General features: G+C 42.6%; 1 protein-coding gene across 2 annotated transcripts in view; it reads right to left on the reverse strand.

Annotated features, from left to right (window-relative positions):
• Positions 1–212: 212 nt before the first annotated feature.
• Positions 213–17,386, reverse strand: part of WDR64 (WD repeat domain 64) — a 106,455-nt gene continuing 89,281 nt past the window's right edge. The window contains exons 21-28 of one of the 2 annotated variants that reach the window (XM_084785885.1): positions 17,204–17,309; positions 15,444–15,502; positions 14,272–14,381; positions 8,874–9,062; positions 7,143–7,248; positions 6,162–6,242; positions 4,108–4,221; positions 213–834 (exon numbers count right to left, since the gene is read on the reverse strand). In XM_084785885.1, the coding sequence (XP_084642011.1) occupies positions 754–834; positions 4,108–4,221; positions 6,162–6,242; positions 7,143–7,248; positions 8,874–9,062; positions 14,272–14,381; positions 15,444–15,502; positions 17,204–17,309 (846 nt within the window). In that variant the 3' untranslated portion in view covers positions 213–753. Of the gene's footprint in view, positions 835–4,107; positions 4,222–6,161; positions 6,243–6,300; positions 7,004–7,142; positions 7,249–8,873; positions 9,063–14,271; positions 14,382–15,443; positions 15,503–17,203; positions 17,310–17,386 lie in introns of those variants that run through there. The other variant, XM_084785886.1, reaches the window with a different exon arrangement.

Raw genomic sequence — 17,386 nt, forward strand, 5'->3', positions numbered from 1 at the left:
TGGCAGGTGACACTACCCTGAACGAAGCAGACAGATGAGAGGCCAGTCAGGGATAGTCCTCTTTTTTAAAATAATATTATTCCTGGCAGATCTGGAGGCTGAAGCAGGTTGACCTTAAATTCAAGGCCTCCCAGGTCGTTCTAAAGAGATCTTATCTCTAAACAGAGCTGTTGATGTAACTGACTTGCCTAGCATGTCAGGCTCTTGGGTTCAATCCGTAGTACTTCAAAGATACAAAGTAACACCAGTAGTATTGCTTTTTTAAATATATACAAAGCATGACACACACATAATTTGCATACATTCTAATTCTGATTAAACACTAGGGTGAACAACAGGTAGCAAATACACAGCATGACACACACGAAATGTGCCTCTTACTACACACACTCTAATTCAGGTTACAGACTGGGGTGAACAACAGGTAGTGGTGCAAATGTAATCATGATTAACCATAGCATTTGGGTCTACTCGTGCTACCAGCTTCATTGGTTTCCTTGGGCCATCTTGTTGACGATGACAAGAGACGCTGTCCATGAATTACGTAGTTTTTCTATGTGTAAAAGAAGTAGGCAAACTGGCTGCAGGCTCATTGTCAAGGCTGACGTCACCAGAGCCCCTTGAGCCATCTTGTTACTATGACTGCCTGAGGCAGAGAGATGAATCACCCTCTAGTGGTGCCTCATCCTCATCTTGCAGTACAGATCTGGGCCTTGTGGGCTCCTGTGCAGCAGCCAGTTCTGAGGCTCCTCTTCATCTGGGCATGGTTGGGAAAAAGGATGAAGCCAGATTTATTTGCGGGACTAAGTTCCTCTTCAGGCTTTTCCTTCGTGACTGTGGAATAAAGGGGATGTTCATTAGTAAAAAAGCATTATAGATGAGTGGACAAGAGGGATTTCCCAACCTTCACCATTAAAGATTTCTTTCCCCCTCTTAGACAAGCAGCGAACGCAATCCTGTGCGTTTCCAGGCAGAAGTGCATTGATGGGAGAAGGTGGGACTCCTAAGGGGTCCTGGAAGAGTTTCTGAGCGACTTGACGGGGTGCTTATCCATCCTAGGACCCATGTACACCAACTGGGAAGGGGAAGCAGGAGCATCTACCACAAGCATGAGTACAGAGCAGGACAAAACAAGTTCCAGACTATCCAGGGCTATATGGTAAGTCCCTGTCTCAAAAGGACTCCTTGGGACCACAGGATGGCTCATCTGCCAGCTGAGTTCTAGCCTCTGATCTCACTGTGGAAAGCGACAAGTGGCTCCTGAAGGCTGTTTCCTGACCTCCACATGTTTGCCAGGACACACACACACACACACACACACACACACACACACACACACCAAAACCCATAGATTGATACATAGGTGCAAATTTTGTCAGTAGCATTCAGTCAGCATTTATGAGACTCTAGGTGAACACCCTGTGTTTCTGAGCGATTTCTGGGAGTTGCTTGCAAACCTTTGTAACACAAAAAGGAAGAGGAGATAGGTAGGGTAAGGAGAGAGCTCTGAGACCCAGCCTCAGTCTTCAACTCCTTTAAGCCTGGACACGAACAAGTCTTGTCTCTGCCCCTGTCTCCCTGAGACAAGCCAGGAGGCTCAGCTCCCTTCATGAGCCACGTGCCCAGCAGCGGGAGTGTCCCCTCTGCTCTGGATGAGCCCCTCTCTGCCATCTTCATGACTTCATTTCTTGCCCGTTTCTAGCAGGCTCTACATCCTTCCCATTGTCAGTCTGAAAGGATGACTCGGGCAAAATGTGTGGCCCCCTTCTTAGAGGCCTTGCAACCCAGTAGAATAAAGACAGCAGAAGAGAAATGAGTTTTCAGGGAAAAACAAGATGCCATTGTAGAAAGGGGGAATTACTGTATGGTAAGAAGACAGATGATGGTGGGAGTAGGGAGGAAAAAATAATCTTGAACGATGAGTTTGCTGTCATTTGGATACTCTCAGAAGGTTATTCCAATCCGGGGAGCTCAGCACTTCACATACCTCTGAATTATACTGTTATATTTAAACACCCAGGCACTGGGGCCAAACTTCCGGGTTTAAATCCTTGCTCTGTCAACTAACTTTGTTGGGGGCTCTTTGGTAATTATTTTATGCCACATGCTTCAGCTTTTGTAACTGCAAAATGGGAGGTGTTAATTTTAATGCGCTGTTGCAGAGATGTGAGAGCGCATGCCGAGCACACGGCCTCAGACTTGGCACGTTCATTTGAAGGTAAAATTAACCATAGTTATCAATTTTATCACCAAATTTAAGGTGTGTGTGTGTGTGTGTGTGTGTACACTCATGCGCTCTTGTGTGGATGCTAGAGGTCGGCATCAGGTATCTTTCTCAATCACTCACCATCTTGTCTTTTCTCTCTCTGAACCTGGAGCTCACCACCTTGGCTAAACTGGCTGGTCCCAAGGTTTCCTTGGCTCTGTCTCTCCAGTGCTAAGATTATATGCATATACTGTTGCACCCAGCTTATTATGCGAACCCTGAGTATCCAAACTCAGGTCCCCATGCTTGCAGGGCAAGCCACGTAGCACAGAGCCATCTCCTCAGGTCCCTGGGTATACTTTTTCATCTAAAATAGCATTGTGAGTATTTCTGCCATTGGGTATTGTTTGGAGAAACCATGGAGTATGCTGATGTATATACCATCTTCATAACCATTTTTCTGTGACTGGATGTTATATAAGTTTGAAAATGGGTCACCACAGATTTCATGTTCTTATGGTTTTTCCACATTTAAATTTGATTTTTTTAAAAAAAGAATGGGTCTTGCTACAGAGTCGAACTCAGAGATCTGCTTTGCCTCTGCCTCTTGAGTGCTGGGATTAAAGTCACTTGCCACCACACCTGGACCTTTCTTGGGTTTCCATGGTGCTTAGGGGTTGAGCTTGCTCGTTAACCACCACAGAGTTACCAATCTCTTCCTTTCTAGCCATGACTAATTTTTAGTTCCATTAAACTGGTTCTTAAGACCTATGTGGCCGTCTTCTTTTTTAAGCTTAGCATTTGCTTAGAAAATAAACTTATACTTAATATCAGGTTAGATCAAAGTGTAAAGAATAAAAATATGGGGCACTAAATTTATGAATTGTAAAATCCAATGAAAAAATATTTTACCTTCTTTTGCTTTTTGATTATTTGTGACATGCTGTTTCATCCATCCTTACAACTAAAAGCAAATATTACTTTTATAAAAAAAAAAACCTCCTCTATTGCCAATAGCTCTTTCTTGGATAATTGGCCATATGGCTGATTAATGGGACTCATCCATAGTCTCATTCAGTGCAAAAGCTCACAAAATTACGAGGACGTTTTCCACCTCGATTTAATAAAATGGCTTTTAGAGGTGGTTGGGGTTGCTGTCACTGTCTGCAATCAGTTATTGAGTTAGTGATGGACAATAGAAGCCATAACCTGGGCTACATCTACATCTTAGGGCTTAGTGTTGGACCTATGCTGATGGCGAGATGAAGGAGCACAGGTTAGTTACATCAAGCCCATGGAAGCTTCCAGAACTGTCACAATAGAATGATCTCTGATCATGAATTCTGAAGGGAAAGATCTCAGGCTTATCATGTCATTAGTCTCTGGTACCAGATCTCCACATCTAGGGAGCTGTTTCCTTTAACTTAATTGCATCAGGATAGTCTCATGTATTCAGACTCATGGGTTGTACTTTTCCTCCCCTCTACCCAACAAACACATAAATGTTATCTCATGGAGCTAGCACATGTACACTTGGTTTGTTTGTTTGTTTGTTTGTTGGTTGGTTTTTTGAGAGAGGGTTTCTCTGTGTAGTCTTGGCTGTCCAGTACTCACTTTGTAGACCAGACTGGCCTTGAACTCACAGTGACCATCTTCCTCTGCTCCCGAGTGCTGGGATTACAGGCTTGCGACACCATGCCTGGTCACATATACACTTGGAATATTCTTGAATTTATGCACTGAAATAATTTTAATTTCATAATGTTTGGGCGGGGGACAGAAAAGTAATCTAAAAATGTGTGTGTGTGTGTTTGTGTGTGTGTGTGTGTGTGTGTGTGTGTGTGTGTGTGTGAGTGTGTGTGTGTGTGTTTAGAGTGCTCTGTGGGATCTACGTAACTTACTTTGTCATGCTGGACATGGGTGGCCTTCTTCTTCCCATGAAAGCCGTTTATGGAATCTCTTTGTGCGTCAGAGCCAATGAGTGGAAGGAATCTTAGACTTGTGGGACTTGGTACCTGCAAACCAAAGACTGAGTCAAGCACACCTAAAGTGTTTACTTCTGGAATGCAACCCTGAGTTGGCGGGAGGGGTGCAACACGAGAGGTGTATCTGCTTCAAGCTGCATGCCCTTTGCAGCTGTCCATTGTTCTCTTCCTTTCTCCCTGTGTTAGTTTGGTTTGTCTTATTTTACTTCTATTGTTTTGTTTTGTTTTTCAAGACAGGGTTTCTCTGTGTAGCCTTGGCTGGTCTCAGACTTGCTTTGTAGACCAGGCTGGTCTCAAACTCACAGCCATCCACCTGCCTCTGTTCCTGAGTGCTGGGAGTAAAAGCGGGCGCCACCACTGCCCAGTTGATTTTACTTTTTTAATTGAAAATAAAATGGATGTGTTTGGGTGTTCTGCCTGCATGCACGTCTGTGTACCGTGAATGTTCTTGGTATTTTCAGGAGCCAGAAAAGGATGCTAGCTACCCTGGAACTGGCGTTACCGGAAGTTGTGAGCGGCCATGTGGATGCTGGGAATTGAACCCAGGTCTCTGGAAATGCAATCATCTTTCCAGCCCCTTACTTTGGATTTTTTGGAGACAGATTTATGTATTTCAAGCTGGCCTTGAGTTCTACACCCTTCTGCCTCTGCCTTCCTAGTTCTAGGAATATAGGTGTGTGCTACCTTATTGTTAATTCAGCTCACGTGTGTGTGGGCATATGTGTATGTGTGTGCACATGTGTGCACGTGTATGCATGTGTGCATGTGTGTGTGTGCACTCGAGCGCGCACGTGTGTGTGTATGTGTGTGTGTGTGTGTGTGTGTGTGTGTGTGTGTATGTGTGTGTACGTGTACATAAGTGTGCAGGTATATGTGTGTGGTCATGCTTGTGGAAGCCAAAGGTTAATATTAGTTCTCTTCGTGATTACTCTCGGCTCTATTTACTGGTGCAGGGTAATTGGAGCTTGCCACTTTGTGCTGGTCCAGCCAGTTAGCTTGCCTAGCAGATCCCGCCCCCTGCTGCCTTTGCATCCTAAACACTGGGATTACAGGCGAGCTGCCTCGACTTCCCAGCTTTTATGTCAGTCCGACATATCTGAACTCTAGTCTTCACACTTGTATAGCAAGTCCTTTATCCCCTAAGACATCTCCCCAGCCCTCCATGTTAAGTTTCTGAGGCCCAGTGTCGCACTGAGCCTCGCATTCATTGATTAGATTAGAACAGTGGGGCAAGAACCTGGGGAGTCTTCTGCTCCCACCACCCCAGCACAGTGATCACAGATGCACCCTACCATGTTCAGTTTTCTTGTGTGGATGCTGGGGATCCAAACTCAGGTCCTTAGGCTTGTGTGGCAAGCATTTTAATGACACCTCCCCAGCCCTTTCCTGTTAATCCTTGATCACTGTCAGCATCACTGTTGTTCGTTATCTACCACAATGGGCATGTCTTTATAAAGATAAGGAATGCTTAAGGTCTGTGTTGATATTAAGTTGAAATTTGGTACTTGGGTTATTATTTCTTGGTTGCACTCATTACTTACTTAACACTGGTTTCCTGGGGGTGGAGACTTGGGTGAGAGACTTGATGACTATTGGTTAGATAAGAGCATGGGCAGAGTGATGGATCCTCCAGTGACACTCAAGCCTTGCTGGAATATAGGAAGAGTATGGGGAGAACGTGGCAGAAAATGGGGTCTGAAAGTCTGGCAGAGCCAGATCATAGAAAGTTTGTATGCTACTCTAAGGCATCTGGATTTTACCCTGAAGGTATGAACCACTAGGTCAAAGTTCAAAGTCACTCTTATGTGCAACAGCAGAGGTGAGCAATTCCAACTACTCATACACATGGCCCAAGGCTTTCCTGGCATGGGACTCTTATGGGAGCATCTATGGGCTGATTGTGTCAGCAAGGAGAACTCAGATTTTGTATTGTCTTGTAACCACTCTAGTTCTAGAAACTTCTGACTTACCCTGTATATAGGCAGAGAGCCAAAAACGATCCCTGCCTCTCTGTTTTCTGTCTTGAAACCTTCCAAAGCCTGCCGGTGAATCTACAAAACAGAGCAATGATTTACCAGAAAGGGCACATTCTATTTATCAAATATCTATCAAAGTGCCAACAGCAAACACGGCTCACTAATGTAGGATCTTAGGCAAGTCCTCTGTTGATGATAAATTTAGGAAAAGGGGCTACCCCAATAGAAGTTTGACTATCACGATATTGTTAGTGCTGTAAATTGTATGCACAGTTAATTACAGTAATTCCTGACTTCTAGCCTCACACTACATCCATCTTCTAGCATGGTAAATAATAACCACTCATTTTTCTCAGACTGCACCATAGACAAAATGTGGCCATGAATGCGGTTAGATTGCCAGGGATGTCTAGACCCCATTTCCCACTCTCAGCCTGGGGATACTATGTACAGACCTTCCTTCTGAGGGCGGAGGCTCTCCTGACTTAACCAAGTGGCCCACAGCAACCACAGAATACAGAACCTTTCCCATTGAGTCAGGGGGCCCTGTGACCATAGGTCCGGAGAGATCCTGTATTTCTCACTTTGGTGATGAAGGGAGGGGCATACAAAGTAAGGAATGTGGAGTTTCCCACCCACCTCAGTCTCTGGCTACACTTCAGCATTTTGAAAAATATACACAAATTCTCATCCACCCCAGATTGGCTTTGAATTTCATATGTCTCTGAGGCTAGCCTCGAACTCCCGACTCTTCTTTCTTCACCTTCCCAAGTGCTGGGAACATAGACAAGCACCACCATGCTCTGCTCGCACTTCAGGCTTTTTCACCTACAAACCTGTAAGATAATTCATCCCCCCCCCAAAAAAAGTTGCAGCAGTTTTTAAGAGTAGCAACAGAAAGCTAACATCTACCATAATGGGAATATCTGAATTCAAGAATTCAAAAAGCAAAGGTAAGTTTGTTATTTTAGCTACCTTAGGAGAAGAAAGAGACTTGAAAAATTTAAAATCATGTTGCACTTCAAAGGGCTTGGGAGGGGCACGTTTGAAAAGCAAAGACATTGAGCTCATTTTTTTCCACCTGCATACAAAAATAGACAAAAAAAAAAAAAAAAAAAAGAAAAAAAAAGAAAAAAAGAAAAAGAAAAAAAGGTCAAGCACATAGCTATAACTTTCATTCTTTGCCAAATGAGCAAACATCCATTTGTCCTTCCTCTCTGCTCCCCACATTGCCTGACTGTCATGGCACCAGTCCCAATGACACCAATTCTATACCTAATTCTTATTCCATTTTGCTTCCTAGATTTCCCTCTAGGGAAACTACAGCAATTTCTACTCTGCCAGAATAGTCCCTGTAATTAAAACCATCAATTGTCATTTAATGGGATCCCTATATATCAGGAATGGGAAAAAGTCTTATAAATGCAATGCTTGATTTTTGAGTGACCTTGGGAAACGTTTATCACTAAAACCCATTCACATGCAGATTTAGAAAGTCGTAACTATGCATTAGAAACATCTTTAAGAAGCAGTCAATAATATGAGATAAGGCCATTCAAAGGCCAGAGAGATGGTTCAGTGGGTGAAGGTACCAAGCCTGATGATCTGAGTTCAATTCCCAGGATCCACATGATAGGACAGACCTGACTATTGCCTCCTGACCTTCACAGACTTACTGTTGCATGTATCCTCTGACCCTCCCACACAAGCAAGCAGGCAAGCAAGCAAGCAAACAAACAAATGCAACATTACAGAGTCACTCTATAGAGAAAGACTTAATTTGCTATAAGGATGCAAGCTTATTTTTTAATAGCACAATGTAAGCATAAGTCACACAGTTAAATTATCCTGGCTATGATCCAAACCCTTTTGTAGTTTGGTATCTACGACTTACACTTGTACCCTGTGCTTATAGTATTCACTACTAGTTTTTTGGAGCTATTTATTTATTTATTTTTAGTGCCTCTTGAGTACTGGCATTGATCTAAGAACAGGGGACACAAAGGTGCATAAACAGGGCTCTGGTCCTCACGGATTGAGAAGATTCACATTCACAAAGCAGATTCATAATTGGAAGCACGATATGGACACATGGTAGGTAATAGTGGCAATTCAGCAGGTGCTGAAATCACAGGAAACAAGCTTCTGGGTGCATCTGCGAGGGATTGTGTGTCTTAAGTTGGTTAAGGTGAGAAATCCTACTCTAACGTATTCCACGGAGTTCTGACAGAATACAAGAACAGTACGTGCTCTTTACCACAAAACTTCTTCTTCAGCCCATTTGTAACTGTGGTTTGGCTTTGTTTGTTTTTACACAGAATTTTGCCAGGTAGCCCATGATAGCCCTCGGGGTACTAAGATTGCAGCTATCAGCAAATGGGGACCCGATTCTATTAAACGTTCAGAGCTTTATCTCTTATGCCCTACCCTGGGCTCCAAACAATCATCGTGATTTGGTGCCTCTGCTGACACAAATGCCTTTGTGTTGCTTTTTGGTATTCCCTGTTGGTTATTAAGAACTAGGTGTACCCAGGACTACTGCACTGAATTATAATGTTTTTATTTGCACATTTCTCCATTCCATGGGGCTTCAAAATTATTGAAAAGGTTTGATTTTTGAATTCCCTACGCTACCACAGTGCCACCCCGTAGCAATAATTTTTCTCTTGTCTGTCTGTTTATTTAAAGAAAACTGAATGGTCTCACCTTTCCCGGTCAAATATCAGAGGATATTCATAGCTTTGTGTCTTCTCTGTGAACTTGCTTTCTTCCTTTATCTCTATGGGGTGTTCAGTAACGTCACAAGGCAAAATGAAATCACTTGTTTGAGTTAAATCAAACATTCTTCGTTGTCCGAAGTACCCACAGTAATGGCCACTGCTGGATTGCCAGACCCTGAAACAGTTTCAAGGGAGAGGGGGAGCTGAAGAATTGAGCTTGACCACAGTCACAACACATATGGACTGCTTTGGCTTACCGAGGCTCTTCAGGACTCTTGCCCCTAAATGCCATGGAACTAATCATATGTAAACCCTTATTTTTGATCTTGGGGCCTCAAGCATACGAGATAAACAATCTGTCACTGGACCATACCTGCAGCCGCTCATGTCAACATTTTTATCAGTCAGAATTCTCACCTGTAACTTTTTGGCATTAGCCGATTTGAACTTGTGCCTGCAATCTTCATTGATGGAAGCTAAGAAACAAGGAGGACGTTTCTCTCTAAGCAATTGTGCGAACACAAGCTGGTCAGAACCCGTGCTGAGAGTCTGTGAGCTAATCTAGGTCCTACAATGGGCTATGGTTCACCAGTCCATGTAGGAAATCATCACCACCAGAACTCATGAGAAGAGAGATCTGGGGGTGCCTTTAGTAATGCTGAGTCCTCAACCTTCCAACCATGGTCTCTACTCTACAATACTCCCAGCTGAGTAATGAGGAAGAATGATAAGAAAGTTCTGCCTCGCTCATCTGTATTATTTCCCTATCTATTGGCCCCACAAGCTGCCCCAGTTTGCTCAGGTGATTGACACTAATACAGAAGGCCTTTAGCAGGAAGGTGTGCTCTGTATCTTACAGAGAGATGTTTTGTGTCTTTGTTTTGGTTTTTGAGGGTAGGTCTCATCATTGTAGCCTAGTCCAGCTACCCAGAGGTTTATAGGAAGTTCCTACCTAGACAAGGCTACTTAATGAGATACTGGTCTTCCCCTGTTGGCCTCCCAGGTTCTGGGAGTACAGACATTCCTTTATGTCTTGGTTTCAACACTAATCAAGGGGTTCTGCTGAAATGATGGAGAAGGAGGCCAACCTAAAGGAGCTAAGAGTAGAATCTACAGGATTCAGGTAGTGGACTGCCTTAAAGAGGTAGCTACCGAGGGAAGGCACCAGCATAGATATCCAGCCGAGATTCCTCATGTTTGACACTGGCTCACACAAGCATCTTACATACATGCTATTTTAGTTTACAGCATTACTGAAGGAGCATGGCCTTCCGGGAGCTGTTACCAATATGGGAACAGTTAGGAAGAACATTTATAACAAACCCTTTAAACAGAAAAGCAAGGATGTTAAAGAGGCTAAATGAATTCTGCTCCTGGCCCACAGGAAAGCAGCGTGTTCTCTGCCTCCACAGTGTTTCCTTTTCCTCACGGCTCTGTCCCAAGTGAATAATCCCACCTGACCTCCTGAGCCTTAGACATGGACCCTGAGCCATCAGGAGGCTTCCCATTTCCTGCCCTATGGCCCAGATTTAAATCTTATTATGTAGTTTCTCCACTGGAAAGTCATAATCTCTTCATAAACAAGATGTAGAATGTTAGAGTGCTTGCCTCTTGAGAACGTGGCAGCATATATTAGCCGAAGGATGTGGCTTAGTTACAAAGGTACCAGTGCTTTGAGGCAGCTATTAATAGAGACAAGCTCTATGAATTGAGTATCTGGGGGAGCGTTCCATTTAAAGGAATCATAAAAATAATTTCTCCAGGCCAAGGACGACTGGCTTGAACAGTGAATTAGTCTAAATGTCTGTGTCCCCCCAAAGTCATGTTGAACCTCAGTTCCTAGTAGGATGCCATGAGATGGACTCCCTGGGAAGCATTACGTCATGAGAACTGCACCTGATGGAATTGGTGCCCGCTTTAGTCTATTTTTATTTTCTATAACCTACTGCATGATGTATTGAGACTGAGAAGTTCAAAACTGGATGGTTATATAAGGTGTGGTCCTTCATACTAGTAGTGGCACTTTACAGAGTCTCAAGGCTGCCTAGAGCATCACAGGATCAGGAAAATTATCCTTCCTTATTCCCTTCATCCTTTAAAAAAATTAAATTTATCGTGTGGTATTGTGTGTGTGTGTGTGTGTGGTGTGTAGTGTAGTGTATACCTGGATGCTTATGTGGAGATTAGAGAATAATTTGTGGGAATTGGTTTCCTCTTTCAAGACCAAACTCAGACTATCAGGCTTAGCAGCAAGTGCCTTAGTCTCATACATCGGTGCCCCGCCTTTCAGCCTCACATAACCTTGGCTACTTCTTAGAAGTCCTAACCTCTGAATATCACAGTGAAATCAAGTTCCTACTCTTTTAATACTTCACAGCAGTGATTAAATTTTAACAGGAGTTTTAGAGGGAGCATTTACATTATAGCGGTGTCCCTAACAAAAGAGGTCTGGTGAGCTGTTTCACCATTTCCTCTGTGTCGTGGTATAGATATAGAATGTCTCTAAGGGATAATGTGGTAGATATTTGGTCTCCAGTTGGTGGCACCAGTGAATGTTGGTGGGACATTATAGGTGCTGACCTCATCAATGGATGAATTCACAGTTTAATGGGTTCTAAGGGAGCAGGATATAGTTGGACTGGTCTCAGCATCATGTCTTTGAAAGTCATGTTATAGCTCCTCTATGAGTGTGCTTTGTGGTCTTAACAAAGTGATCAGCTTTCCCCCACCATGCCTCTGTCAAGAGCCTTGGTCTCACTACAGGCCTGGCACAATGACACCATCCCACTCAGGACTCAAGTCTCCGATGCTCTGATCCTAAGAAACACTTCCCTTGTGGGCTCCTGACATGGCGCAGAGGGAAAGCCACTTGTTGCTCGGCCTGATGACAGGAGTCTGATCCCCTGAATCCACAGAAAAGGGAAAGGAGAGAACTGACTCCATGAAGTTGTCCTCTGACTGCCACATGTGCATCCTCGTCATTTGAAGGTGATTGTGTATGCACACACAGGCACATGCTCTCTCACACACACACATATGCATACACACACACACACACACACACACACACACACACAAAAGCACATACACAGATACACAAGCTTAAAACTTTTCATCTTTAAGTCCATTTAATCAAGTGCCTTGCTGTAACGATGACTATTGTAATGACTGTCATACACCAAATTAGGAATTAGGCAGGTAACATTTATGAAGCAGGAAACAAGCTCTAACTGTTCAACCTGCTGACACGTGGTTTTGGACATTCCAGCCTCCAGAAACACCAGCAATCAATTTCTCTTGTTTGTAGCAACCCATTGTAAAGTGCTTTGTTATAAGCAGCCCAAAGAGACAGAAACAAAAGGGTAATGCTCTTAGCAGTGGAGGCTTATATACCTGTGGTTGGTATGTGTCCGTGTGCACATGCACTCACACGCATGCACAAACACGCGGACTACAACCTTCACCAGACATTTCTGTGATGAGTAGCTGAAAACAAGCCCGTGTAAAGACCAGAAGACCAAGTCATTAAGGGCATTTGTAATAATACACTTTTCCCTACAAAGAAAACACAGGATCACTTTTCTCACACAAGAGAGCTCTATCCGTTTGTTTCCCCTACCAGATCATCTTGATCTTTATCTTTCTAAATGCTCCTCTGGATCTTTCCACATCACAGTTTTTTAGTGACGTCTGTCTGGATTGACATAAGGGCTTCCTGGTTGTACATGGCAGGGGACTCATGTTGATCTCTCATTTTTTCCTTTAGTTGAAGCTCATGTCCTTTTGATTTGGCCTGCCACACAGCCTTCAACTGTAAGTCACTTGTTTCTAGTCTAAATCCCTCTAGTGGCTACTCTAAAGGTTAATGATACAAATCTATAGCAAGCCTCCTATAGGTACTACACAGCTGAGTCCCCAACCTAACATCTCTTCTCAAGACCACAGAGTTAGCCAGGATCATTTGAATTTAAATCAAGGGCCCCACTAACAATATAAAACATTCCTTCTTTCTCATTTGCATTTTGATTGGTCTCTCATATACTAGAAGCCTCTCTAGATCTCCTAATATTGCCTAACTCCATTTTTTAAAGAACATGATTTGTCGCCATGATTTGAAAACATTTCAAGTAGGCAGCAGTTTGTCTCTAGAAATGTCGTGACATTTCCTTTCTTTTTCTTTATATATGTTTATGTATTTTTAGTATTTTGGGCACATGTGCTTAGCATTGATTATAATCAATTAGTTAATTCAAGTAAGTAGGTTATGTAAAAGTCAATCACATTGAGATAACTAGCCTGCCTCCCTCCCTCACTATTGGGTGATCTTTTGTTTGGGTGGGTCTCTCTTTCCCCTTCTACACTTGTTCCTTTTCCACCCTCCTCTCATTTCTTCCTTTACTCTTCTCCTGACCTGTTCCTTCCCTTCCCTTTCCTCCCCTTCCTCCCTTTTTTGTCCTTCTCTTTTTCTCCTTTCTTCTTTCTTCTTTTTCTCTTTCTTTTCTTCTTTCTTTCTTTCCCTGTCTTTATATCCTTCTCTCTCTCTTCTTTTCATAATTCCTCTTTCTGCTATCCTTTCTTTTTCCTCTTGCTTTGTTTTTCTCTCTACTCCCTTCCCTTCCCTTCCCTTTTTCTTTCTGACAGCATTTCCCAATCTGGCTCAAACTTCCTGAGCCTGAGAGATACCCTGCCTCTATGTCCCCCAAAGATCTGGGACTACAGGTATGCCCTCCTCCACGTGGCTACACGTTCTTTCCTATGACTATTTTTTAAAACTTTTGGCCCCAAACTTTCTGTAGCCCTCCCCAGGTTTGAGTCTAACTCTCTGAGCTGTCTATTCTGTTTAATTCTCCAGAATAACCATACAGATCCAATTCTACTGTAAATGTTTGTCATGGATTTTTTTAAAAGCAGCATTTGCTTAATGAGTCTGTGTAAGAACAAACATTACCAAAAAAAAAAAAAAAATGATTCTCAGATCCATGTCTCTGCCCTCCTTTTTTTCATGGAGAAGTATATCACCTAATTCCCTTGGATATAGAAAAATAATCCAAGTCAATGCCAATCTTTTCAAAGCTTCTTTGTATAATTTTTTGGTTTACTTATGAATTTATTCTAATAAGTGGATCAAGACCGTTTTTCCTTAAATCCCATGAAGGGGGCGTTCCATTCACAGAGATCCCAAGTCTATTTACTGTATTGTCCTCAGATAGAGGACATGTCAGATATTAAACTGATAAGAATAGATGCACATTTGGTCTTAGCCAAAAGGCCATGAAATGATCCAAAGCACTGCATCTGAACCGAACACATCAACATTAGCATCAAATCTTCCTCCACTCACACCAGAGACCCCCACATTCATGGGATGAAGCTGTATGGCTTACCTCACTGAGCCGTCAACGGAGGCGGTGAGCACCAGCTGCTTGTCTTCCACGTAGATCACTTGAATAATTTCTAAAGAATGGGCACGCCAGGAAAGCAACTGCTTGAATTTCTAGATGACAACAAGAAGACGCATCTCTTGGAATGATTCAAAATATAATCTTAAGCAAAATCATTTCTCACTGAAGAGCTACATGTATGAGTGGGCACGATAGATGGTGATTAAGCCTCTGCTAGAGGAGCTTGTCTCTTGCTTACTGAGGTGTCAAAATACTTCAATTTTAGGGAATTATTTCTTTGCACATCTCCCTGCTGGAGAAAGGAGCTCAGATCTTTATTAATTTGTCATGTGCTTTAGTGGATGCTTGGTAGCTGTATGAGACACAGTGAGAACCATCTGGAGGGAGGGAAAGCAGAGCTGAGAGGTGAAGGCCAAGGGTGAGACTGACCAAGAGATTGTTTTCACTTGCAAATGTTATCTAGACAAAGCATTGCCTGTGTTCCTCATTGCATGAGGTGTGGGGTAGGAGGCATTTGCTGTAAGGAATTGGTGAAAGAATGGTCATAGCTTATTCTTTTTCAAAAGCATTGTGAGGGCCAACTGATACCTTCTTTAACATTTGTTATCAAGTTTGGAGGCCCCACGGGGCTTCAGAAGGTATCCCACAGTTTGTTCTGCAGTCACATATTCTGTATGTTTCTCTCGAACCATAGGTCGACACATTAAGACTACACTTCCCCTGGACCATGTACTGGGTGGGTGGGTGGGGTCATCTCTGTGACCAAAGTCCTAGGAGCTTGCATCTCTCCTGTACATCTCCAATTTCTTGAGACTTTAGTGGGGTTAAAAGATGTTTTCTTCTGAGTCTCTTAGACTGCTGACTCAGTTTCCTGTGACTGTTCTGAAGAAGGCAGGCTAAAAGTCTGCACTCCTCGTACTCCATATTGTTTTAGAGCTGTTCGAGAATGTTTGCTCATCCAAAGGTTCTCACTGTCTTAAGATAATATTCACCCAAGCAAAGGCTGGGGTCATGTGGCTTAAATTGCAGTACAGTGTGTGCCTGGAGAGTACTGGGGGCACTTGAATTTCCATCATTTGGGTCTCTACTTTAGGAAGATGTGCAACAAACATGACCCGATTTCTGTTATTTATGTGGACAGCTAAAGTTCATACCTTTTCATCGTGAGGTGGATCCAAGAAGGAACTAATACTGCAAAGGATAACATGTCCTTCTGTATAAAATTTAAACATTGGAATCCTTAATTAGATATTGTATTCTTTAGGTAAAAACTCCCTAAGTTTACAAGTCATTTTGATTCAGTGACTTATATTAGTAGATAGAATAGAATTTGAGAAACCACATATAAAAGAGGAAACTTGGAGTCTGGGGATATAGACTGGTAGAGGGCTTGACTAACATATGAGAAATTCTGGATTTGAGCCTCAGTAGTGCATCACCTGTAACCTTAGCTCTCAGGAGGCAGAGGCAGGATGACTAGAAGTTCAAGGTCATCCTTGGGTATACAGGAAGCTTGAGGCCACACTGGGCTACATGAAATCATATCTATAATTTAAAAGAATAAACAGCAATACTAACTTACATTGCTTTATAAAACAGAAGTAATACCTCTAATCCCTTTTTATTAAGCCAGGATTACCCTGATACCAATACCAGATAAAAATCCAACAAAAAGAGAATTATAGTCCAATTTCCTTGGTAAATACAGCTGAAATTTTTCTTGAAAAAAAAAAACATTGCGAACTGAATTCAAGAATACATTAGTAATACTACTAATATCGAAGTCTCTTCATTCTAGGGATGCATTGATGGTACAATGGAAATAAGTCAGTGAACAAAATTGGGCAACATAAATGCACTCAAGGGCAAAAACTATATGATCATTTCAACTGGTGCATAAAAAAACTTTAAGAAAATCTAGTATATCTTTATGATAAAATCCCTGGAGAAACTTGGGATTGAAGAAACATATCTCAACATAATAAAAGCTGATACATGAAAAATCAATATCTACCATGATGTTAAATAAAGAAAAACTCAAAGCATTTCCACAAAGATCAGGAACAAGACAAGGATGCCCCACTTTCACCATTCCTAGTCAATATAGTACTTGAAGTCCTAGCTAAAGCAATAAGACAAGAGAAGAAAATCAACAGGCTATGAATAGCAAGATGAGTAAAATTATTCCTATTTATAGATACTATAATATTATACAAAAGAGGTCCTCAAAGTTCTACCAGAAACTTTTGGAATTTCAGAACAAGAAATTATCTGCAGGCTGGGCATGGGGGCACATACTCAGAAGGCAGAGGCAAGTTGAATCAGCCTGGTCTACACAGTGAGTTCCAAGCCAGCCAAAGATACACAGAAGGACCTGTCTCAAAGAACAAACAAACAAACAAAAAATTGTTTGGCCTAGATCCCTTGAATGGAGGAAAGAGCCTTGGATGCTGCTCTGAGATAGGAGTATGCAGCCATTTGGCATTAGCTGATGACCTGAGGCGTGCCAAGCACCAGTCGGCAGCTGTGTCCAATTTCATAATCCTGGGACTTCAACATATAGGAGGCCCAGCACATTCATAGAGTCTAAAATGAGTACTGAGGATGTCCAGAAGAACTGAACACTTTGTAAGGTGACAGATAAGTTCCTGGGTGACTTCACCTATATTCAAAAGTTGTCTGTGCAAAGGCCTCCTAGATAAGGACTCAGAATCCAGGCCCCATGGGACAGATAAAGATGACACATGGCACAAATGTAAAAAGTTGGCTTACATGCCTACCCTGCTCTAGCTCTAACTTTCTCACTTTGAGCATACCTCATTTGCCCGTGTAAATGACATGATGTTTCTCAGAGCCGTTTTTGTCTCACACAGGTTCTTAAGATGCAGCTTAACCAGCCAGGACAAGGACTTACCCACATTCCCAGCCAGCAGTATCCTGCAGCATGGGTCGGTGTACAGTGACGTCAGGGAAATGGCTGAGTGCTTTGTGAAGGGCAGTATGTCTTTCAGAAGCTTCCCCTGAACAGAGGACAAGGCAGACAAGGCTCTTCTATAATACATTCTATAAAATCACAATATTAAAGTCGAATTTCACT

The sequence above is a fragment of the Acomys minous genome, assembly GCF_964271855.1.
Source record: "Acomys minous genome assembly, chromosome: 1".
NCBI classification, from domain to species: domain Eukaryota; kingdom Metazoa; phylum Chordata; class Mammalia; order Rodentia; family Muridae; genus Acomys; species Acomys minous.